This window comes from Ascidiella aspersa, chromosome 4 (genome assembly GCF_963924565.1).
Source record: "Ascidiella aspersa chromosome 4, kaAscAspe10.2, whole genome shotgun sequence".
In the NCBI taxonomy this organism is placed as follows: Eukaryota; Metazoa; Chordata; class Ascidiacea; order Phlebobranchia; family Ascidiidae; genus Ascidiella; species Ascidiella aspersa.
This window is the reverse complement of record NC_139450.1, coordinates 28,668,533-28,695,089: the sequence shown is the minus strand read 5'-3', so window position 1 is coordinate 28,695,089 and position 26,557 is coordinate 28,668,533. Positions and strand designations below refer to the sequence as shown.

General features: G+C 37.5%; 2 protein-coding genes across 2 annotated transcripts; both read right to left on the bottom strand.

The window, feature by feature from the left end:
- Positions 1–1,816: 1,816 nt before the first annotated feature.
- LOC146157329 (gastrotropin-like) lies at positions 1,817–7,463 on the bottom strand. The gene is made up of 4 exons (XM_083388551.1): positions 7,397–7,463; positions 4,073–4,251; positions 2,224–2,319; positions 1,817–1,867 (listed from the first exon to the last, which is right to left on the bottom strand). Exons 1-4 carry the CDS (start codon positions 7,461–7,463, stop codon positions 1,817–1,819), a joined length of 393 nt encoding a protein of 130 aa, XP_083244677.1.
- A 6,427-nt stretch (positions 7,464–13,890) lies between these two features.
- Positions 13,891–26,199, bottom strand: LOC146157328 (uncharacterized). The gene is made up of 15 exons (XM_083388175.1): positions 26,037–26,199; positions 24,586–24,755; positions 23,856–24,009; positions 22,919–22,986; positions 22,422–22,481; positions 21,764–21,844; positions 20,998–21,054; positions 19,272–19,289; positions 18,524–18,577; positions 17,673–17,744; positions 16,938–17,046; positions 16,252–16,361; positions 15,384–15,456; positions 14,725–14,793; positions 13,891–14,041 (listed from the first exon to the last, which is right to left on the bottom strand). The coding sequence occupies exons 1-15, from the start codon at positions 26,167–26,169 to the stop codon at positions 13,923–13,925; spliced, it is 1,347 nt and encodes a 448-aa protein (XP_083244301.1). The 5' UTR covers positions 26,170–26,199; the 3' UTR covers positions 13,891–13,922.
- Positions 26,200–26,557: the final 358 nt, after the last annotated feature.

Below are 26,557 nucleotides of genomic sequence, written 5' to 3'. Positions count from 1 at the left end.
AATTGCCGTACAGCTTGTCATTTTTACACTTTTAAAGTTGTTTTTTACTCCGATTGTAATATCGCGAGCCCTCACAAATTGGGTATATTATTTTAATAGTGTTGTAGACAAATCATTTTTAAAAGATTTTAACTTCAGCTCAAGCCAAGTTTTAGAAAAAAACGCCTCAAGCCTCAGTAGAAGTTATCAGTTGCCCAAGGCAAATCCCACTCAAATCATTATCAAAGCAAGTAAAATCTTAGTCAAGTTAATACAAGGTAAGTAAGCTATTGTTTTATGCGACAAAATTGAGATTAAGAGCCCAATTTTATTTTTTTGAAATGGGAAATAAAAACAATAAACCTTTTACTCAATGACTTAACTCATCTATTGTCCGAAAAACTTTAGTCAAGGCAAGCTTTACATGTGGTGGTCGTTTTATTTTCTGGTGATTTAAGGGTAATACTATCTCTTCACATCCCAATCCAATCAGGCTAAAATTAGGACGTCTTGTTCAAATTACTTAGTATTTTTTCTGCAAGTTGTGTTACAATATATGACACAACCTAAATTACCAGTTCAAAGCACTAACATCAGAGACGTTTTTTGGTTATAAAACACATATTTGTCTCCTGATTGCGAATTCTAGTTGTTGTTGTAAATTGTAAATACCAATTCTTGGTAAATTTTAATATCAACAGGGCAATTATCATTAGCCAAATGATCTCTTCGGTTATTGACCCCAGATATAAATATTCAAAATGGTATATTTGTTTGAATTTAGCTTGTATAGATTTAGTTGTGCTGATGTCCAACATATTAAACAAGTTTTCTCGACTGCTCGCGATTCAAGCAGTTTCAAACTTAGCAAAAAATAGGTCTCACTCGCTTTGTTACAAAGTATCGGCCGCAATAAGTCAAGACAGGAGAGTGTGTCGTGCGCAAAAAAAGGTGCCATGTGTTAACGATTAATCTCAGTGGTGGTGGTGCGTCTTATCAGCCCGTTCCGTCCCCGGCTGTTTGCCCGGCGGAGCGAAGGCACCTGCGCGCCTCTTATGCGCAACCCCGTCTTGTTTACTCGTGACAAGCCGGCTCTGTGATTGTCTTGCGACTCAAATTGCGAGCAAAGTTCGTCGTTTTTTGCCCCACAGTGTTTGCCCGCCTTATCGCATGCAAACGCACGGAGTGACTGGCACCGTACGATAAGAGACTTCTGCTGCACTTACTGCCGATTTCTGCTGCTGCTGCTGTTATTATAAAGCTGTTTTCGTAGGCTGATGCGACCCGATTTGCTTTTCAAGGCCGCAAAATGCAAAGTCCGTGTTATAGCGTTGGATGGTTTTGTTTATTCGCACCACGTTACGACACAGGAAGCGTCTGCAATTGGCGACAAACAGTAAATCTCATTTTTCGCCGGTAAATGTTTGCGTGAACTGGCACAATCGTACAATGGTGATAAATCGCGCGGCACAATGTCGTTTTTTTAACAATGGTGTTAGTCAACTATTGGACAATCTTGTTTTAACAAGAAAATAGTAACAATGGTGTTAAACGGCGCCACATAATATTGCTTTTCGTAATATGGTGTTGATTAATTATACTATTGCACGAAACGCGAAAAATCTCTTCAAGCAAACGCTTTGGGGTAGCAATTTTCAATGACGTAACTCTATAGCAAGTGAATCATTCGCCTACACTTTGCAATACTATGTCGTTTCGCAATACATTAGTATCACGATTTTTAGAGCAGATTGCGCATAATTAACTTTAAGCAAGCTGTTAAAACAGGGTTGCAGCTTAGGAAGCGCAAAAGCAAGTCGTCCATTTTGGAACAATTTTAGAGCCTCTTGCTGATTCGGGTGTACGTCACGTCTCCCGCAGTCATCGTCTGTCAACAAAAATAAAGATATCAAAATATTGGAATTGGTTGACAATTCTTAAAGTGGCCTCGATTAAAAGGATTTAAGGTATTTGTTGAATGTTTGTTTGAAATTTGTTTTGAAATTCAGGTTTACCGTTATCAATTTAGTTTCGCATTTCAAAAGGGTGGTGAGGTAGGTTTAATAAAGTTTCTATCTTAATTCGCGTGTCAAAAATCGGTGAAATTTGCACTTTGGCTCTTAAAAAGCTGTCAAATATTTTAGCCTTTAAGTGATATGCATCGGCAAGCCACATAATTATGCTAACAGCAAAATCCCACCTCAGAATCAAACAAAAACACTGAATAGTCGCCATTGAACTTACATCTTTCAGATTTCCGTCCTGGTCAATTTCGCAGGTGATTCCCTGGTTTCCCTCAAACTTTCCAACAAGGCGTCCGTCCACCAACGCGATCGTGCCCTGGATTGCAAAACAACGTACATTTTAGCTTTGCAGATAAGAACGAACATAGAAAATGTGATTTTCGTACTAAACACAGGTTTAAAGAGTAAAGACCCATATAGGATTATTGTGAACCCTGTTCAATTTAAAAATAGAACTTTGCCATCGTTAGGTTTATTCAAGTGGTAACAATGTGGGCAGAGTGCGTTGCTGGATGCGTGTAAATATCCGAGGTATTTTTAACAGAACTTTACAAACCTTTATCGCCTTAAGTGGCCGCAAGAACGACTAGTTTTCCAATCACCCGTGTTTACCTAGCAGGGCGTTGGCGACTGATGCCTAACGAGCCTCGATGGAGCTCATGTAATGCTGTGAGCGGCAAACACGCAGAGAAACACTCAGATACACAATTACCGACGCCGGGAAGCAAATCGTGTTTCTGAGTGTCTGGCAGCGTAAGGGCCAAACAAGTCTACGGGGGAGGGTGTTAGGGGACTGATCTAACTGTATCTTACTCTTTTTTGATTTATGAAATTGGAAACTCTCACGATGGGTGTTCGACTGTTCGCTATGTTACGGTGATTCTAAGTTGGGTAGACATCTTTTCGGGCGATGTGTTTACAAGTTACATCATTCATTTTGTTGAATAGCATTGAATAGGTGCTGCTTAAAGGTTACGTAACATATACTTGATAAGTTTATATATTTTTTCTAATTTAACCTGAAGTAAAGTAAATTTAACACTTTTCCGCATAACGGTTTAACGCAATTCTGCGGGCCGCTCAAAATCTATCTAACCTAACAAAACGCCTTAAACTTCTAGCAGCATTCAGCGATTGCGACATATCGACTCTGAGCGGCCTCATGATAATGTGACACCGCTGCTCTCCGCGTGCCTTCGACGATGATTTTGGCTTAATGTTTAACAAGGAAAGAGGCACCGCTTCGCCCACGTCAAACAGTGACCTCAAAACGTTGCGCTAAAGTTTGCCCGATCATCGCCGGCCTCGTAAATTCATTGAAAAAAAAACCGACGATGTCACTGTCCGTTCTTCCACAGTGGCGTTAACCCCAGCACGCCCCGCCCTTGTCTGTTTGCGCTGGGCGCCGGCGATTCGTCACAGTTTGCTGTGACCCGCTTTTTTGGCGATGACGTCACCCAACTGCGATATTATGTTACGTAATCAGGTGAGAGGTCGGGCGAGGAAGCACGGTAACTGCGACTGGGCCAAATCCACGTCGATGAGGCTTAAATTGTTTACCGATTGTCAGTTGCTAATTATAAAAAGGTGCTAATATGCTCGCACAAGACACATAAGTGAGGTTTTCAAACTGATTTATGTTTGTCTGCCTTAATCGAAATTGTTTTGTGGTGTTAGCGACAAGCCGCAACTACAAATCATTTGCAAGCCTAACCGAAACCCCGTCTTTCTTGAAACGGGTTGTGTTATAGGCTAACACGATGGGTTAGGCGGTTGTGGAAGTTGAGAGTTTGAGTGATAGTTGCACAAGAAAAAAAAGGAATTTCAATTTTCCGAAACCTAGAAAAAAATACCTGCAACAATAAGAACCGGAAAATCTTTTGTAGAAATTTGGTTAACAGTTTTAACCATCACTAACCGGAAAATCTTTTGTAGAAAATTTGTTAAACAGTTTTAACCATCACTAACAAAAAGTTGACTAGTAACAGCTGCCCAAAATGACATGCATCCATCAGAAAATAGCAAAGACCTGATTAAACTCCTATTTACTGGGGTCAACATTCACCCACCTTTAGGACCCTCCCGCTCGGGGTGGAGATGGTGGATTCCCCGCCGGGGGTGAACACGTTGGTTGTGAACTTCCCCGAGGTGCCGTACGACGTTTTGAAGGTGAACGTGTCGCCATCTTTGCTCACCTCAGTCACCGACGACATGTTCTTTGCCTTCTCGATCACCTCGTCGGCCATGCCTGAAGAAACGGACGCCATTTTTGGTCAAGTGTTAAGCATATTATGAGCAAGGAAAATGTTAGACTGGGTTAGGCTTACAACCAATAGTCACGACGACACACTACAGCTAGATTGTGAAGGTTTGACACAGACATACATGTCCCAAATTTAGAGTAAAGTTACAGAATATGCTTTGAAAGGGCCTAATCGAATACAAGTTGGATGAGGCACAAACTAAACCAATCCCTATAACCTGCCTATTTTTGACGCTTTGTCCCAAGTATTTGCTCCTTATAAAGCTCTTAATATGTTTTATTGCGCAGATATTCAGAATTTTATATTTAAAAACATACCTAGTGCCCAACCGGGTCATAACTACAGCCCCCTACCACGACCAGCCTAAACGCTTTTAAATTTAATTGCGTTTGCCTAAAACATAAACTCTTGCCAACTTACCATCAAAGTTCCGAACTTCTCATTTCCAAGGTTCAATTACCCTTACACGAGCACAGTATACCATTGCCATTACCCACTCCAACACCAACAAAAGCAATACAACAGCAACCGCTGTTGTCTGTCGGGCCGCCGGTGAGTGACTGTACCTAAGCCGACCCAGGGCCGGTAACTTTATAGCGACCAAGCGGCGACCGCCCCGGCTCGCACCAGGAATGTAATGCAAACAAGGGCGCGCAAACAAGAGGAAGGAGTGAGTGGACGGACGTGGATTAGCGGGAGCAGCGGAGCTCTCGCCGAATTGGGTTAAGATCAACTTTTGTTGCCCGCTCTTACATGCAGGCGACCTTTCGAACCAAGTTCGTACTTTTGCGAGATTTTTTTTCCGGCCGGTTGTTGTGTAATCGTTTCGCGCCCTTACGAACGGTTACTACCCTGGGCTTATTACACCAAAAGGGGAAATTTATCAATTTAGAGGGACTAGTTTTTGTCAGATTTAAAAATGCTATATCTGAATGTTTCGTAGGAAAATGTAAATTGGCCTTTTTTGTGCCTTTTGAATTGTTTGAATGTTAAATATCTATCTGAATACAAATTTAGTGGTTAGCAACATTTCGTGGTTGTAAGAGCCCGAGAAAGTTAAGATACATTATTGCGCAAAACCTTTACTGATATCTATTATTTTAAATTTCAACAGATTGCATTTTTATCCTGAAATGCGCGTAATAAAACCCGAAAAACTTACTCCAGTGTAAAACAACGCTTTTTGACATTGGCTTACCTTTATTCAACCCTGATATTTTTAATAATTTTGTATTTGACAAGTAATTAAATTGGACTGTCCCATTTTAACTGGCTAGGATTGTCCGTCTTGTCTGCATTGGCATATTATTATAGTATAAATTGCAAAAATTGCTAAATTGTATGAGTAATAAAGTACGTGCTCCTTAATTTAGTTTAGGTACAATATTGTCGAGTTTCAACTGTCCTGAGAGGGGATATGATTCAGAACCTTTTTGAACGTTGAAGATATCTTTCACAGTTTGCTTTTTATATGCGATCTGTGGAGTTTGGGATAGTGGTGATTCGACTTTTGCTAAATGTTGTTATGATTTTTAACACTTATGAAACTGTATTATTTTGTTTTTTAATGTGTTTGAGAAAACATGAGGTTTATCATCTTATGCAATCTCGTCATTTTCGAAATGTTCAATACTACCTAAGTGCGATGCACAGAAAACAGGTGACGCAATTCCTTAACTATTTCAGAGATTTTTTTTTGTATTTTCGGCTTGTAGGCCTTATAGCCTTGATGCTGAACAATGAACTCTTATATAATGAAATCGTGTTGTCCCTGGTACGACTTTGCCCGCTCTGCTGTTACAGCAATCAACGGCGGTCGACCAAGACTTGCAAATCAGACGAAAAAACTCTCAAAAACAAAACCACCCGGCACTTGACCCTTGTTCCTTGCTTGCCGTTGCAATTACCGGCGACATCAGCGCCTTACCCGCTCTGATTAACCACTCAAGCAAACGGGCAAACACTGTTTCGTGCAAGGGATTGTAAATGTGTAAAGTCCGCTTTGGCGAGCCGGCGTTCGTTGCAGATTTTAATTGGCCAGAATCTTGCATACGTGGCACGTGGTCGCCTGTCCCGATGCATCACGGGTAATGCGCGTTAAGTTGCGCAACGTTTTGTTAAGGAAGTGTTGCTGGTGGATGATTATGCAAAAGCAAAAAAACAATCCTGATGTTGGCTAAATGGCACCGTGTTTACTTTTATAGTTGCCAAACAATTTTATGGTCATTAATTTTCCTAAATGCGACGTTCTCGTAAATTATCAGACAAATAACAATAAACTTAATAGCACCACTTTGGCATCAAGCAGGACCGTCATCTGCGTTTCCCTAATTTATGCATATACGATTTTGTGGACCATGTTTGTGCAATTTTTTGCGAAGAACTACTTAAATTAATAAGAATATCAAAGCCCATAAAGTTTACAAAGATACCTAGTTCTGTATGGGGTTTGGTATTCTTATTGCGCCTTACTACAACCTCCAACCATTATGCTCCAAAATACTTACCTAAACATTGGGTTGTTAAGTTGGGTTTTTCACAAGCGAATGAAAAACGTTGCGTTGAAATAGGGACAGCTGGTTGTTGTTTTATTTAAATATAAGTAACAATATTTTCTACAAGATCGCTGCCAATGCAGTTAATGTTATTGTTACTGGTGTTTCAGATTTTTCCTTCTATTGAAGAGTTGATAACATTAACTTAAAAAAAGTTTAGTATGACGAGTCTTGAGGTTTTGAGTAAGTTTGGGAGCTTTTCAAGAACACTGTGTCTTGCTAATTTTGTGCGATAAGGAGTGTACTTTATTGTTACCTTTTCTTTAAAACAATAGGTCTAACAATGAGAGTTTTGGCAATACACCACTGTATATGTGTTGATTTATTATTTGTTGAAACTTTTTAATGCTAACGGGAGGTGTAAGAAATTGACACTATCAAAAAGGGACCTTTTCAACCATTTTGTTCAATGTTCGTTTTAAAAGATATATCATGTGTGTATTGAGATACGATTGCAGTATCTTGTTGGCGGTAAATTAAAAAAAAACACAAGTTGGAATGGAGACCCCGGTTAATAAAATTGTTGTAAGTTGGAAATAATACTATGTTGAACTATGTATAACTGTGGTCGTACCGACAAGCTTGAAGTAAGGCACCATGTTCTTCTGTTCGCACAGCTCGTACTTGCCTTCCCAACTCATTCTGCTTTTTCTGTAGAGTTCGGCGTTGCTGCTGAAAATAGAAAAGCATGTTGGTTGAGCTGATGCAGTGCACTCGAGGGTCCCTTTGTGTAAACGCGCACGTCGGTACTCAAATATTTGGTCACTTCATTTGCCGACGCTGCACCGCTCCGCTCAGCAAATACACCATTAATTGCGAAATGAGGGCCTTCAATCAATCTTGTAAGTCGCTACAGGTTGCTTGTTTTTAGGCTTTGGCTGTAGTTTGTTGCTGCAAGCTACAAATTCGAGAAAATCATGCCGTTTGCGGTTTGTTCTTACGGATAAAAAACAAACTAATTTTGATCGCATATAAAATGCAATCCCAATGGGAAAATGTACTTAAAAACACATATTTATAATAGTTGCATTGCATGCGATATAAATGTAAAGCACTGCTATTTTCGCAATCTGTCGACTTTAGGGTATGTGGCAAATTAAACAGCCTACTAAGATACAAATTACTGCGTGAGACCACTTTCGCCATATTATTTGCTTTTGTATTATCGTTTCCATGTGTTTCGCTTTTCCATAATATATAGAAACGATGACAGTCGTATACACTTATGCGATGGCTTTTCGGTGTACTATTGATACGGAAGCCGTAATCGTTGGTCATAAAGCAACTTCCGAGGGGCTAGATCACAGATGTTATTAAAACACTTATGTTTGTGTGTGTCTTTCATATACACTTATGGTTTCACTGTTAGGCAGGGGCGCCCGCAGAAAATTTTCCAGGGGGGGGCAATCAAGGGAAAATCAAAAAGGGGGTCCTGAATTTTCAACTTAGGGAATTCCCCCATTTTTCGTCTGACTTAATGAGTAATGACGTCATAAAACAGTGACAGTATGACGTCATAGAATGGTGATTGCAAGACGTGATAAAAATATAATAATACTGATAATCGCATTTTGAAATTCCAGGGGGGGGGGCAAGTGCCCCTCCTTCCCCCCCCCCCCGTGCGGGCGCCAATGCTGTTAGGGTTACAAAAATAGCATCCAAACCCCTTAACACTAATTGGAATGCGTGGCTAAAGCAATCCTGATATGACTGCATTATAGGCTCAATTGATGGCACCGCCTGATCTACTAAAATAAGTTAGTTTTCTGCCCAACTAAGTCGTTTGTGGCAAAGTTACTAGTTTAGGTAGATTCTTCCACCAAGTGTAATTCACCCCTCTGCGCGCCATTGTTATAAAATGCTCAACCCCACAATTAAGTGCATGACATAATTTTCAATTTTATTTGGACAGGCACATATACCAAATTTGCAATACATTCTATCTCCATTACTGTCTGTTGCTCGCGGATCTTCGGTTATTCAGGGATTCCCAAACGTTTTCTTTTAGCATATTAGCAGCAATATCGAAAAAATTAAACAAAAAAGGTTAGAAGGTCTAACAAATAACAGCACGGGGAAAACACTTTCCTACCACTCATTTAGGCTATTGTGCGTACATTGCGCAAAATACTGTGACCCCAAATGCTAGCAATGCTGAATAACTCTTTTTTGGGCTATTGGGCCTGAATAGTATGTATTTAAAAGCTGAACAAAATATCATGTGGACTCTAGGTCTATTTTGTTTTTCGTAATGTAATGAGTCATTTTTTTATAACAAAACGACATTCCTGTTGTTACTAAAATTAAGATACAAATTAGGCGATAATTTATCCTATAGGTTTGCTGTTTAATTATTCATATCGTTCGCTCTAAAATCCTAACACTTTTATTTTTAATGTTAACCATTAAAGACAATTAATTCGATAAACTTACCTTTACTTTTTATCGATTTTCTTAAAATCTTCTTCTTTGCCGAGCACGAAAGTCGCAATATCAACGAAAATCAGCTATTTTTCGACTCAGCGAAATATTCGGTGGACCTCGATCGGTTGCAAGACTTGAAAGGGAAGCAGGAGGATCAACAGGTAGCGAAATCGGCGGAAGCAAAAGGTTGCGCAACCTTGTATTGATCGATAAGCGACTTGTACGTGAACAATGGGGGTGGCAGTTAATCTTTTCCAGGCTATTTGTGGCAGTTCAACCCATATTGGACCTTGGCCTGGCGTTTTGTTAGTCTTGCGTCTCGTTCTAGTAGAGTTCGTCCTTGTGCCGACCTTCTAGCTAAGGTAGATGCTTAATGCATCTCGCGAAACGTTTTATTTTCTCACGCTCAGCTAAAATAAAATTCATCGATATCTATACTTGGGCAGTGTTGTAATGACTTAAGTCAATGACATGACTTAAGTGCACTTAAGTTACTGTTTTCAAATCACTTGACTTGAGTCTTTCGGACAAATGGCTTGACTTCACTTTAAGTCTCTGCGACAAATGACTTGGGTTGAAATGTAGTGTTTTCTTTAAGTATTGTTATATAAGGTTGAGCTATTTAATTCAAATAAGACAAATTGCTTGCTACATGTTGCGTTTTTCTTAATTTTTAGTTCAGTTATTGTTCTTAATCGTTCGAGTTAAAATATTCTAATAGTTTAACGTTTTATTTGTATGACAAGGACGTGACTTGAAGTTGACTTGCTCTAATTATGACTGGAGTGGGACTTGACTTGCGCAACTGATGACTTGAACTTGACTTGTTATTTATCCAATAAGACTTGACTTGGACTTAAGTTGTTTTACAAATAAATTGACTGGGACTTTTTTTCATTTTAAAATGACTTGTTCACAACACAGTACTAGGGATCTGCGATACTTGACATTTTAATGCGATATCCGATATTTTAGACAAAAGTATCGCGATCCTACCCTAAATGACGTCATAATTATGCCCAAACAAAAAGGTAATTTTTTCAAGGTTAAAAATTTTTATTAGTGTTATTAGGTTAGTTACTATAGATGTTAAACTAATATTAATTGATAAGTTTGTGTTTCAAGACAAAAATCGATGACGAAATTCCTATGTTTATTTGTTATCGGATCGGCACCGATACCACCTTACTATCGGAACAGTACCGATACTAAAACTTGTCATCGGGTATCGGCTCCGATATTATCGGACATCTGTAATCTCTATCCATACTTATTTACCCGAATTAAAACTCCCCATAACAACTCCTAACCATTTGTTTTACTTGTGCTGCCTTTTAATACTCTTCTTTACCGATACCCAATATTTTTGGAAAAACGTACCTGTACGACAACTGACGTCTTAACTATGATCTAATAAGAAAAATTGATCAAAAAAATTGATATGGTATATTGTTTTTCTTTTTTTAAATTAAAAGATTCAATTAAATTAAGTAGTTCCACCCAATATTAGGCCTAATGTGCCACTAATTTATTAAATTATTTGTCCAGGGTGTGGACAAATAAGTTTTACCTTCCGTAGCGATTTTGCCTGCACCTTAAAAACGCAACACTTCAGTTTCATATTATTTGCCTATTTATTAGCTGGTATAAAGTGGCGACGACGGGAACTTGAACTTAAAACAGCACAGTCCGAGAATTTTCGGCGTCTTTTGTTTAGGTTGTATCACAAATTAACAAGCAACAGGTTTCCAAGCCAAAAATGATCAAACAAAACAGACAGGCCGAAAGTATACACTTACACAACCTCGGTGGCTTAAAAAACATATTGTTCCCGTGTGTTAATTCACTTGTTAAGTTAAAAACCACTTTCTACTCTTGATAAAATTCGTGGTGTTATTACAGGTGGAAAAAACGTCTTACACACATCGTATAGACATAAATGGAGCGTTAAAAACAGCAAGCAGGTTTACACGTAAAATACAACAACGAAAAGAAAAACGGTCAATAGAGAACCGCCATGCGAGGTTCTGTGATGCTGAATAGGTAAACGACTATGCACATTTACACACACGGGTGCTACTTGCCTTGTGGTGACAAATGTTTAAAAAGGAAGCAACGTATAATTTGCAGGTTTTTGTACAAATTCTGCATAAGAACATGGGTAGACACTTTCAGCTATACGAACTTGAAATTTGCCTAAGTTTGAACAAGATTTTGAACTAGTTGGAGGACTTTTTTCGAGATGGAACATTTACATTACGAGAGCAAAACTTGTGGAACTACGGACAAATTGTAGACAGCAATAAAAAAACAACTCACCATTTTATGAGAAAAAGTAAAATAGGTTTTAGGACCGGAAGAGGTATTTAGGAAAAAATCTTTTGCAACGATATTTTTGTAATACAATTTATGTTCCGACATGAGCTTGCAACAGGTTGTAAAAACTTGGTATAGTTTTGTATGAGAAGAACTCCTAATATTCGAGAAATTAATAATTTTTCGAAAATTGTCCAAATCAATAGTTTTCAATATTTTATATATAGAATTCAAGTACCATACAAAAGGTAATAACAGATTTAAATAAATGTGAATGTGGGTTCCTCAACAAAAATCCAGGGTTTTTATTTTCTTTCACAATTTACCGTCCGCAGCTATTTTGCTTACACCTTAAAACGCAACACTGCAGAGCAGCGCTTCTCAGCCGGTGCGCCATGAAAGGCTGCCAGGTGCGCCGCGAGCAAAATAAAAAATAATTTAGTATATATAAAACATGTATTTTTTTACTTTCCTATTAAGCATAGCCCATTGATTCCACAGTACTTTCAAGTGGAAAACACAATAAGACCTACAAAGCAACAATATATGACCTACAACGCAACAATCAGCAGCGACCTAATAACGCCAAATTCGCAGTAATAACCACGACAGACTAAAATATAAAATAGTCTGGATAAGACCTATACATGTCGAAATAAGTCCAAAATTAGTCGGAATATGACTAAACTAGACAAAATAAGCCCTAGACTGTAGGGAAAGGGTATGGGATGATTGGGGACACCTGTCCGGCATTGGCCGTTTGCTGTCTACTTTTGGGCGCCGCTGTTTTGGCCCTGGATTTTTTGCCCCTGTTTGGGCTAATGGACAGGTAGTTTGTGGTGTTAGCAATTGGGTTAGTTTTGAAAATATTTGGGGAGTTAGTGATAGCTAAGGAGGGCTTTGGGGTTAGATAAAAAGTTGTATAGGCCTTGTCCTATTTTCGCCATATTCCTAACTGTCTTTTGTTCCAAAGTTGATATTGTTTTTATTTTGGTCTCAAGGCTAAAGTCCCTTTAAAGACATGCAACTATAAAGCCTATAACAAAAAATTACAAGCAATTTAAGAGAAATACAGGTAAACCTATAAAATATCGAGCTCGCTTCGCTCGCAAGTGCGCCGCCACTTTTTAAAATGTCGTGCGCCCCAAGTAAAAAAGGTTGAGAAACACTGCTGTAGAGTCTTATATTATTTGCCTATTTATTAGCTGGTATAACGTGGCGAAGACGAGAACGTGAACTTAAAACAGCACAGTCCGAGAATTTTCGGCGTCTTTTGTTTAGGTTGTATCACAAATTAACAAGCAACAGGTTTCCAAGCTAAAAATGATCAAACAAAACAGACAGGCCGAAAGTATACACTTACACAACCTCGGTGGCTTAAAAAACATATTATTCCCGTGTGTTAATTCACTTGTTAAGTTAAAAGCCACTTTCTACTCTTGATAAAATTCGTGGTGTTATTACAGGTGGAAAAAACGTCTTACACACATCGTATAGACATAAATGGAGCGTTAAAAACAGCAAGCAGGTTTACACGTAAAATACAACAACGAAAAGAAAAACGGTCAATAGAGAACCGCCATGCGAGGTTCTGTGATGCTGAATAGGTAAACGACTATGCACATTTACACACACGGGTGCTACTTGCCTTGTGGTGACAAATGTTTAAAAAGGAAGCAACGTATAATTTGCAGGTTTTTGTACAAATTCTGCATAAGAACATGGGTAGACACTTTCAGCTATACGAACTTGAAATTTGCCTAAGTTTGAACAAGATTTTGAACTAGTTGGAGGAATTTTTTCGAGATGGAACATTTACATTACGAGAGCAAAACTTGTGGAACTACGGACAAATTGTAGACAGCAATAAAAAAACAACTCACCATTTTATGAGAAAAAGTAAAATAGGTTTTAGGACCGGAAGAGGTATTTAGGAAAAAATCTTTTGCAACGATATTTTTGTAATACAATTTATGTTCCGACATGAGCTTGCAACAGGTTGTAAAAACTTGGTATAGTTTTGTATGAGAAGAACTCCTAATATTCGAGAAATTAATAATTTTTCGAAAATTGTCCAAATCAATAGTTTTCAATATTTTATATATAGAATTCAAGTACCATACAAAAGGTAATAACAGATTTAAATAAATGTGAATGTGGGTTCCTCAACAAAAAATTGCCTTTTTTGCCCCAAAAAGCAAAACGCTTTAAATAATCAGTAGTTAGTCGCTGTACAGTTTTTTTTTTTAACACAAGACAACCCACTCTTTACAGCAAAAATCGAAAAAATCCACTCTGGCGAAAACTGAAAAGGTAGAAGTAGATGGAATAGAAACGCAGACTTTGTTTCGCTTCACGCCTCACTGGATTTTCTTGCCCCTCTTCCTATATACGACCCGGCCCGGGGGTCCTGGTGGGCCACGGGGTCCTCGTTGTCCGGGTAAGCCCCGTTTGCTCTGACCCTTCTTGCCCGGACGACCTGGGAATTTGGAAAATGTAATCACGTAAGCATAGGATAGGATAGGATTTTATTTGGAACATCCAAAAAAAGTTAAAAATCGACGAAATCAAAATGTTTGGCAATATTCGACGTTCCCAGTAAGAAAAAAACAGAAAATAAAGTTAAAAAAGCATCATTCATTGGCCTGATTAAAGAAAAACAATTTGTAAATTTTCTCAATAAAATGGCTAAACACTGACATTACACTTGTTTACATTTTATGAACTATTGTTTTCTGTTCATATAAACGTTTCAAGTAAAAATCGTTTTTGCATTATTCCAATAACAATGTTTTCGCTAGGTTTAGGTCATTATCTAAATGACAAGAAATTGCCCTTTAGGCCAAAAAGATTGTTGGCCTAGGAGCTAAGTTCATAATACGTTTGTTTTTGATTAACCCCTTTTACAACCCGATCGCTTTTAAAGGATCATACAGCTAAGACCGAACTTAAAACCAACCTCGGAATAACACACAACACGGAATAAGACCAAAACAGGACTAAATCCAAATAGTATAAGTTCTAAACTGGTCAGAATAAGACCTAAAATGCCTAATTAACGTTAAAACGTGTTATGAGGCTATCGGACGATTAAGCACCGCTGTTTTGGCACCGGACTGTTTGCCCTTGTTTGTAATTTTTGGTGACAAGAGGGACTCTTACCTCTGGGTCCAGCTGGTCCCCGCTGTCCGACCCCAGGTGTGCCGCGTGCGCCCTTATCACCCATCGAACCTGCAAAAAAAAACAAGGATTTTTTATGTCGCATTTTTTACGGAGGAGATGCCCATGCCACTTAACGACTGCTAGCTTTAGCACATTTGCTGACTTGAACAGTTGTCTATTTTTTACTGTTTTGCCCGTTAGTAATAATGATCAGTGGAGCATGATTTCTGAAGGTTGTCGTTAGACGGAGAATGAATATCAAAGCCCATACAAAGTAGGTATAGCATTTTGTGAACCTTGCAAATAATGTTTTATCCATTTTAAACATGTTGAAGAAAGCTCAATATATATACTGCTGCTAAGGTAGTCTTAGATATGGGATTTAAAATTCAGTCTACCTTATGTAAGCAGTTTGAGCGTAAACGAGTGAAAGAATGGAAAAACGTCCACATTTTGGTGATAAATTTCGGTAGTTTACTTTTAACTTGCCAAAACACTTTTATGGCGCTCCAAACATCAGTATGTGTGCCGTTTATGTTTTTAATTTTGGCCAAGACGTACGAGAAATTTGGCAATAAATAACGCTAGATCTTAGATTTAAATCAACGTAAATTTATGAAATGCGTTGCAAAAAGCGACTTATAACTTTGTTTTATCACCTTTAGCTCCAGTTTTTCCTGTAGGACCTTGTACGCCCTGTTGTCCAGCTACTCCTTGTGCGCCTTCGTAACCCTGAATAAAGAAAGCGTGGTAATTAGGAATACTGATGATTAGGGATGACCGATAATATCGGTTTGGAGTCGACACCCGATACAAAGCGATAGTATTGGTACTTGTCCAACATAGGGTTTTTCGCTATAGTTTGCCATCCATTAACGCAGCAATTTTCACCTTAAAATGTAAATTTACCAAAAAGAGTGGGTTGACAGAGGTAAAATTAACCTTCTCAACGCTAAAAGCTATTAATCACCTGGAAAAAACTAGTTACGGTATAGGAGGGACAAAATATTAATCGGTAGCCAGATTGAACGGCCAAACGTACTCTAAATATTTAAGAGTACTTACGACGCAAAATTCGGGCATAGTTTTTTGCAAATAGTCGCGTTTTTACAAATTTTTAACCTAACATTAATTTGATGATTAGTTTACACCGCCGGGACAATGTCAGTTGGCGACATAGCATATTAAAGTGGTAAATACCTAATTCAACAACATAAAATGAATAAACAAACAAACACACAACACACAAGCAAACATCTACACTATACTTTGCATGTGGTATATTTTTGTGACTGAGCTAAAGTTAGGGTTCAACTAAATCTTAAAACCAAGGAGTTAGGCAGGTTAGCAAAGGTTAAGAACCACTGATTTAAGCCCAATTTAACATTCTAATTTCGTATACTAGTCAATATAGGTGTAGAAAGATTTAGTGCGTTGGTCATCAATTGCCAACAAGACAGATGCAACTAAAGTGCAGTACTATTGAAGATACCGTGAAAACGGCCAAATAGGAAGTTTGGGACTTACCTGGGGTCCACGGGGTCCGGGTGGGCCGGGGGGTCCGACAACCAGCTTGGGGGGAGAGCGAGTGTCGCGCGTCACAACGTCGTTCCGCTCGATTACCCTCCGCACCTCCACTGTTTGAAAGAAGGAAAAAATCACATCAAATTATTGTTTATGGAATATTTCACACAAAGTAAAATGAAAAGCGAGGGAATATTTTTGGATAACGACTGCTTTTGTAATTTGTGAATTTTTTTACTCGTCTTGATTTGGTAACGACTAACGAGTACCGCGTAATTACTGAATTTTATTCTTGTTTCTTAAATAATGGAATTTTTGTTAATTACGCAATTTATCTACTTAGTATTAATGAAGTGTCAACGTAAGATAAAACTTTGAATAAAAAAGCAAAAAAACAGAATCAATTTATTTACTGTTACTTGATCAAAATGATATTTTTCCTTGTAAGTTCAAGTAGTTGTACTGGAAGAGCATTATCTTACCTATCCTATGAAATGATCTTACTTAACATATAAATTTTTGTAAATTATTACTGCTATATGGCAACGCTTTACGCTGGTAGAAAAAAAGAAAAAAAAAAGACGGACGAAAATAAAAAATAGCACCTATCAAGAAGCGACAGGTTGGGCTAAATGCCAGCCCACTTAACTTTATGAGCTGCGAGTTTTTTTAGAATTAAAATGACTTACTCTCGGCGTATCTTCGTGCTGTTCCCTCGAGTTGCGCCATCATGCGCTTTTTCTCGTTCGAGCTGATTCCGCTAGGGGGCGCCGGTCTTGCAGCCTTTCCAGGTGTGCCCTGCAATTAAATACTTTACGTTAATAATCCAAAATTAGTAGAAAAACAAACAAAAATTACGAGATTTCTTTCCTTAGCCATCACATTTATAATAATTTAACACATGAGATAAACGTGTACATCTTTGAGGCATGATAGCCTTTTATAGAAACAATTTTACCTTCCCAACTTTCATTAGGTCAGGGATTCTTAAACTCAGTGGACTAGTTTTAGGGGTCCATGAAGGCCTAGTTAACATCTTAGTGCGTAATTTAAAAAAGGAAATACATTTTTTCAGCAATAAAAAAGATAATCCCTGCTTTTGCAGGTAAGGACCTCAAGGTATAGTCGGTGGATTAACAAAGTGTTTTGTAGAAGTAGTTGATTCTTAGCAAGATTTCTCCAAAATTTACCCAAATTGCAAAAGCACTTAAAGACATGACCTATATTGATTTAATTTAAATTTAATAATGCTACTGTCTTGTTTTTTCTTGGATCACAATAAGCTTGCAAACAGTTCAATGAAAACATTGGGTCGCCAAAGCTTCGCTATTAAATTTACGCTTATAGTATTTGAGTCGCGGCGAAGAAAGGTAAAGAAACACTGACTTAACGCGATAGAAAGTGCTTGAACGCTAATCACTTACCGGTTGTCCGTTGAGTCCGTCGATTCCGTCATTTCCGTCGTGTCCTCGTGGACCGCGGTCGCCTCTCGGACCCTGCAAGTTAAAGCAGAAACTTAATGACTGGTAAAAGGAAGTAATGTTGACAGATCTACTCAGTAGAAAGAGTTTGGGAAAAAGTTAGGGTTACGTAATAAAAATATTAAAGCCCATACAGAAGTAGGTTGCGTAGACTGTAGAGTGCTTCTTGAATTTTCTCCATAGTGGCTGGCAATAAACCTTGGAACATAATGGTTGGAGTAGGCTACTTCTGTATGGGCTTCGACATTCTTATTACGTCTTACTACAACCTCAAACCATTATCTTAAAGTTTACAATGTCTAGTCATTATTATAGGATTTATTTGAAATGTTCACAAAACGATACCTACTTCTGTATGGGCTTCGACATTCTTATTACGTCTTACTACAAGCCTAAACCATTATGCGCCAAAGTTAGGGTTACAATATCAAGGTTTAATGTTTCCACCTTTGTCACTTTCAATGAGGCAGTTAAGCTGGCTGTTTAACGTACAATAGGATAAATCTGTTTTTAGATTTTCAAATACCTAATACTCTTTTTTTTTTTTTAAACGTTTTTTAAATATAAAAATTCGAAAAATAACAACAGTATAAATGGCATGATCAGCACAGTAACAAATAGTTAAAAATTTTGTTTTGCATTATTTTCAAGGCTTCCTAAGCAAACAATTTAAAACTTTGTGGCAACCCTGTAGTAGCATACGACTATCCCAAAACAATATTTTAAAGAAAAAGTTGGCATGGTGTCACAAAACTACAAATACTAGAAAAAAGTACAAAAAAGACGTTTTTTACCTCCGGTCCTGGTGGTCCGGCAGCTCCTTGCGGTCCAGGTCTGCCGTCCTTGCCCTAAACGGGTTTTAAGATGTGTTATGTAACGAAAAGGCTGCATGTTAGGAACTTTACGGTTAACGTCTTGGTTATTATAATGTCAGAAAAGGGGCATTGGGAGGTACAAAATACGTAATAGTTTTTCACAACGGACCCCCATTGCATTAATTAGAACGCTTTGTGTCTAAAACAAATTTTTACTATGTAAATATCACGACTTTTCGCCAAAACACCGTTAAGTTACATTTCTCAGTTTGCTCAAATTAACTTTCGGTAAAATAGTGCTCCACATATGACAAACACACAACAAACGGAGCATTTTTGGTATAAATAAAGCAACTAGCACGACAAGATGAAATTTCCTGGCTGAAGTTATTTCCTTACCGCTTTAAACGTCGATTTTTAGACATATACTTGAGGTCCGACATACCCTACCTGTATGTATATACAATATACATGACCCTGTGTCGACCATGCACGCTACAGAGTACGTATATAGCCTACGCATTCCTTCTAGAAAAGAGCACGGCAAAACTAAACCTCTACACAGTTAATCAAAACGAGAAACAACACCGCACGAGCCAGTATAAGCGAAGCAGCATTCGTTCCGAGCAAACGGCAAGCACAAGTACAACAAAAAACCAACAACAATAAAAAAGAAAACAAATTACAAGGTCGGCGGGGTGAGCCGCAGCAACGCCACACAACTTACCGGTGTACCGGACGGGCCCTGTAATTGCGTCGAGAGCCAAGGCGTCGGGCGAGCGAGCCATTTTTCGATGACACCAATGAGAGAGCCGTAGAGGAAGCGAAACAAATGAACAAAAAGCCAAGGGTTAAGTTATTTCGGGGGAAGACGGAGCTACGGCGCGCGGAATTGCGACGCCAAACAACGACGGCGTAGACAACGGTTAGTTGTTGTGTATACCGCGTGTTCTAATGCAGCTTCTCCATGCATCATATGTGTATGTATGTATGAGAACAAACGCGAAGCAGCATTGGCACAGCATCGGCGGAGCTTATCGCGGCAAACTTGCATGAGCGCTATTTTTTTGTGTGTTTTTTAAAGCTTTTCAGAGCCGAAAATAGAGAAATTATACTTTGATTTTACTTCGCGTCAGAAAGGTTTGATTTCGCTCAGTTTTGAGTTGATTTTGTTTCAGAAAAATGTTTTTTCAAGAAAGCTGACGAAAATGTCGGGTAAAAATCCAAACAAAAAAACAAACTTTGTCTACGATAAATGTAGTTTGCCCAACTGGTGAATGTTTTTTTAGACAGAAGCTATACCGCTATCAATTTAAAGCCTTCTTTAATTAAATAAAATACACAAAACATTAAAAATATTGGTGGGTAATGGCACAAAAAGCAATAAACGAGCCTTGCAAAATAATAATCAATGCAAAAAATAAAGAAACACAAAACGTGTAATGCTCTGGTAAATTTAACATTTTATAAACTTTTCGATTTTCTCGGAAAATAAATGCATCACCACACGCACGTGGACAGAAGTTTAAACCGAGCGCTGAAGCATCGCCTAAAATTAAAAAAAAATCGCGAAATCGCTCCCATGCAAGCGCGATAAGCTCCTTTTCTATTTCACTTGCAACTAAATGACGTGTAAGTGTATCAGTCACAAACCGAAGACCAACTAACGCAGTGGTTCATAAACGAAGGGAATTTTAACCCAAAAGGGGACAATTTGATCGCTTTTGAGAGGTAATTTTGACTTCTAGCAAAGCGACACGCATTTTGAAACTTAAATGATCAAAGAGCCACATTCATGGGATAGAAATTTGTAAAGTGGACTAAAGTTTATTTTTGCCATTTACTTGAGTAGGCTCTGGAGACCAAAATTGATGTTTTTTAAAACATGTCAATTAATGCGGTGTTCTATGAAAAAAAAAACATTACTGTTTTGTCACAATTACCCAATAATAATAATATTATTAATAAAAGGAAACATTATATCAAAATTTGCCCACGCCTGCTATATACATTTAACCGTTAAAACGAACTTAAAATCGGTATTTAAAAAAAATATAAGTAATATGCCAGGATAGAGAAATATTCGTATTTGGTTACCCTTTAAAAGAGCCAAAGAATACTCTTGTTTTACGAAGCAACTATAAACACTCGAATGTTTAGGAACCACTGCTCTATATTAAAAAATAAGTGTGACGGTATTAAGGGGGGGTCAGCAAACGCATAATGCACTGAAAAGGCCGCAAAGGACTTTTCAATCGCGCATTAGGCCGTCCATGAATAATAATATCATGCGCATTCAACGCACGCAAGGCGCCAATACACTGTTTTGAACTTGCTACAAAAGTTGAAAACAAACAGCTACGCTTGTGAGTAACAGGAGTTGTTTGTTTTTAGTTTCAACGACGAGGACGGTAGGTTTTTAGGGGGACATGCAAGTGAGCGGGGGTACTAACCGGGGCGCCGGGAGGTCCTGGCATCGAGAAGAAGTTTCTGCCTCTAGCGTCGCGTCCCTAAAAAAAGAGCATCTGTTAACCTAAATTTTCGTTTTTTCTTTTGTTTTTTTGGTTAAAGTTTAAAATGCTATTTTCGTCCAGTGTTCTACCACATCGACTTTACTTTTGCAAAACAAGGATTTTTTCTTTAAATTACCACAAAGATCTTTCTTCGAAACAACAGATGATGATGAAGATTTTATGCAATATAGAATGTTAAGGAGAAACGCAGTTGTATAGATTGAAACATAGGTTTCGTTGGAGTTTTTGGGTCAAAATTTGCATTTTTTTAAAACACTTTTTATGTCATACAAATACTACTAAAAAGAAGAGCTGTAATGACTTGACTTACTGAAGTCACGTTTTTAAATGACTTGACTTGACTTAAGTTGTTCTGATCAAATAACTTGACTTAACTTAAATCGTTCGGACATAAAACTTGACTTGGACTTAAGTTATTGAGTCATACGACTTGGGTTAAAAAGGTGTTTTCACTTAATAAAATTTATATAAATTTGAGTCTTGAAACAATTTTAATAATTTTTAAACTACTTAGACTGAAGTTATTTCACGAATGACTTGACTGGGACTAAAGTCATTTCAAAACTGACTTGTTTACAACACTGTTGAAAAGTCAAACTGAACATAAAAACTATTATCTCCGTGTAATCGCATTCAACTTGGCGAGGAAGCGAATTGCTTATGTTCAACACACGCAGTAACTCACAGTTCTGAGGTTGTCTGGCAAGTTGACGTCCACCACGCTACCATCGCCGTTTCGTGCCGTAATGGTTTGGTCTTTGTAGTTCTGAAACGAAAAATTGGATATTTTAAGAGATATTCCAAAATGTTTTGAGATAAATAAATCAATAAAAAGGGTTACGGTTGAAAAGTTTGGAAAATGGGTTAGGACTGAAATTGCTAGGGGAGTTAGTTAGTGATGTACTTAAGGGTGTGAAATGGGGTTAGGTAAAAATAGGCCTGATTCTGGACATTTAGGTCTTATTTAGAACTTAATTTGATTTATACGTTAGTGCGACTATTAGGTATTAGTCCTATTTTTGGTGTTTTATTCCGACGTTCATGTTGTTCTTATTTCGATCTTATCCAAAACGATCTCATAGCATACAGCTTTCTTATTAGGATATGAGTATTAGAAGAAATGTTAAGGGTATTAGAACAAGAAATGTTAAGTATTTAGAACACTTCTAAAATAAATGCATCCAAGCTTAACCCACTGTTAATTGATAAAAACGTTTTTAGTCCCAATTCCCTTTTTGAGCCGACGAAGTAGAGTTATTGCCCATTAATTACTGCTAATAGTATTAAAAAACAAGGTGGAAAAAAACTTTAATGTAATACAAAATTCTTTCAAGTAAACTTACGACGTGTACAACGCTGAAGGCATCTCCTTTCTCCCCCTTGGCTGCTGCACCGGGTCGTCCCTGTAAAAAGTGAAAAGTAGATTTATTTTCTGAACGAAAAACATTACATGCCGTAGTAGGACATTTTAAGGATTTCAAAGAAAATTTATAGGTTTTTGAAGACGTAAAATTGTATTGCTCGTCGTATTGTGGCTATAATTGGAAATAAACAGTGAGTGACATGGTCTATCCATATACAACATATTTATACAGTCTACGCATCAACAAAGTATATAAAAAAAATTTTACGACGCTTTCTAAACATATGCAACTTAAGCTGCAAAAAAAAATAAAAACCATACAGGTTTTTCGAAAGACATTTCAATTCGCAAATCAATTCAAAGACATTTAAAGTTTCAAAGACTTCGAGGCAATTTGTGGAAATTCGTTTGGCGAGATCGAAATAATCAAAGGGGGTCAATATTTTTACTATATAGGTTCTACCATTGGATACTTACTGCTGGTCCGGACGGTCCTGGTGGGCCGGGAGGTCCCGCTGGGCATCCACAGAGATCACCAGGAGGAACTGAAATAAATTTGTAAAATTAAGTAAAATTCAACACGTGTTGTACTTTTTACTTAAACCTTAACGTCTGAGGACCAGTTAACATTACAGAAGTGTGTTTAGACTTGCTGTATATTGGTCGTATGTTAGGAACAAGACACATAAGCTGATTTTAATTTATAATGTTTGGAGAACTATAGGCGCAGACTTTTTAAAGCATCGTAGGCCCGAAGAAATAGAAGTTTATCAGAAAAACGCTTTACGCAAAGCAAGCAAAGTACGCTTTCTAATACAAGACAGGTAATAGTTGAATAGTCAAGGGCTATAAAGGCAATATACGAATTTTCATTGAGGTTGGATAAAATGGCGAAACAAGTTGTAATTATGGAGCATAATGGTTAAAGGTTTAAGACACGTAGTAAGAATATCGAAGTCCATATAGAGGCAGGGTAACAGGTGACACTATACAAGGACAAATTGTATTGAATTCTCGACAAGCTTTCGCACAACCGTGCTCAGGTCAAAGTATAAGTGAAAACAATTGAAATTCTCGAAGCAGAAGCGCAAGCGCCAGTAAAATATAGAAGTAGGTGCCGTTTTGAACGTATCGAATATCTATCAATTGATTTTCAACAAGAAGTAATTACTGCAGCCTCGTTATTTCGCATTGTCCGGTAATCGGTTGTTTATTTCTTTTTTTTCGCGGTGTTTTAGAACGAGGCTCATGTTTTCTTTCTTTTATTGTTTGTCTGGTATATATATATGTTTTCGCCTTTAGTTGCAAATATATTGCCCTGAAGAAGATCGCTCGAATAGGTCGGTCGAAACGTTGGCACTTGAATAAAATTTGCCGTAAGAACAACTGGACAATTGAAGAAGCAAATACGTACGCTTTGACTCGCAAAGTTTGGCGGACAGCGCCGCCTGAATGTCTCCGATAGAATCGAAGTCATCGGATTTGAAGACGGACGACTCGTACGGGGGTGAGGCGATCTGACGCAACTCGTTGACGTCGGCGTCGTTGCCCACTCCGACCGCTATAAGCTGAAATGCAAATGCATGTTGATTTGCATTGCGAGCAGTTGCTTTTTACTGTAAGCATTGCGAGTAGTTGCGTTACTGCAAAAGCCGTACATTTTTTGTTGTTGACAAAACTAAAAAAAAAATTAAAAAAAAGAAAGAAGAAAAGGAGATCATGTATGAACAATACGTTTTTTAGGATGAACTGTTTTATTGCCTTACTCTGTGACATCCCGGAAAAGTCAGTAAGATAATATGTCATTACACCAATTTGAATTGATCGCCAATAATTGTCAGTAAGAAATAAAAACGCCTTTACATTTTACATTTAATACCGTATTTCAATAAAAAAAAAGCACTACATAAGACAAAAGTGATCTTTAAAATGCTGCACAACACAATTGCTGAAAACGTAGGAATAAAATGTTGCACAACGCAATTAACGAGAACTAAGGAAAAATCAATTGACCGTAAGAAATAGCATGGCATTTACATTTTATATTTGATAGCGTATTTTGTTTGACAAACGCAATACATAAAATAAAATTAATCCTTAAACGCTTCAAAATTCAAAACAGAGGAAAAATCAACTTTCTTTACCTTGACTCCCGCCTGTCTCAGCTCTCTAGCCGGGTTTCCAACCTCGTCCTGACTTCTGCCGTCGGTCAAAATCAGGGCCACCTTGTTGACGTAAGGCCTGGCGCCGTTGGCCGGGGTCATGGCACTCAGCAGGGCGAATGACAGTGCGTGCCCAGTATGGGTATTTCCACCTGGGATAATTTTTTTGTTAGGTTAGATATACGAAGAAAGGTGATCGGGCATACGTATATATTAGGGTTGTTCAAAAAAACACTTTTTTGTCAAATTTCAGTGGGGACCCCCTGGAATTGTTAGGTTGCGTCTAAAAACCCCACAAACCAAATCTGAGCACGTTTGGTTCAGTATTGACAGTGCTACGTCAATTTGAAAATTCAGATTTGGGCTAAAATTTTTGAAAAAAATAAATTGTCCTCCCTCTAAAAAATTTTTTTTTCTTCTTTTTTTGCATTGCTTTGCAATTGAATTGCTGTAAATAAATCTGTTTTGCAGTAAAAAAATGAGTAGCCATGGTACAAATGTCACATTTCAACAACATTTGTTAGGCTGTTTTGTACGAAAAATGGCTTTTTAGCACATTTTTTGAACTTTAAATAAGTAATTGATATAATTGTGTGAAGACTAAATGTACTATTTTATTGATTTGATGTCATGTTTGCTGCATCTACTTTATTTTAAAATTTTAAGCCATTTTTCGTACAAAACAGCTTAACAAATGTCGTTGAATTGTGACATTTGTACCATGACTATTCACTTTTTTACTGCAAAACAGATTTATTTACAGCAATTCAATTGTTTGGCAATTAAATAAATGATTCTTTTTTCTTTTAAGATCTGCAAGGTGAATTCGCTTTTTATTCTTGTTAATTTGTTTGAAATATCCAGAGTTTCTTGTGGTTTGATGATGCGATTCAAGGTTGACTTGAGAAGCTGGTGGCGAATGGTGGTGCTCATATTGAATTTTAAATAAAATTTCATGCAATCTATTTTATTTTTATATTCATTAATTGAAGAAATTACACTTTAAAAATAAATTATAGGAATTTTATATTGGAATTGGGAGTTACTTTCGGAACACCCTGTTATTATATATATATATACACAATTACACAAATAACGAAAATTCAGTGCTGCGACAAGACATCGGTTGTCAATAAAAGTGAGAGACAAATTTGTTAAAAAAGTCTGTTAAAATTATACACGTTGTAAAACGAGATTTTCGGCAAGTAGATTTTTTAGTTGTATTTATCAATTAAAAATCGCCTGTCTTTGTTAAGGTTGCTTTTTACCGTCTGAACACAAACACCTAGAATTTTGACACAAGAGAAAAAAATATTACTGGTAGGAAAACTTAAACAAAATAACACAAAATGTCAATAAAACGAACCAAACTTTCATTTTTTTAATCAAGAGAAGATATTTTAGGCTTTTAGCTAATATATTCATCGCATTACCTTTGTAGGGAATGGCGTCGATTCCATTACGAACATCTTCTGCCGTAAAGAACTGGTTCATGTAAAACTCCACCCTGGGGTCATCCGAATATTGAATCACCCCGAAGCGACTGTTGTCCCAGCTGAAATCCATCACAATGCATTACAGTCAGTGGTTCACAACCGTTTTGTTCTGTACACCCTTTTAAGTCCATATTCAAATCTAATTCGCTCTACAAATTTAGTTTGCTAAAATATAGTTTATAGATATATTTTTAATGCAATTCTTAGAACAAAAATTAAACCGTTTTCTTTAATTTTTCTCATACATTCACTTTCTGCATTGCTGCCTTAAATCGATGGCACGAAAAATTTCTTTTTCTCAGTTCATATATGGCAAGTCAGAGATAACACATAGCAATGTCAACCAATAAGAGATTAATACTGTGAAACAAATTCCCCCTCTAGTTAAGAACCCCCCCTGGTTGGAACCAACTGATTTAGATGATATTTATTGTGGTATAATATATCAATTAGCTGTT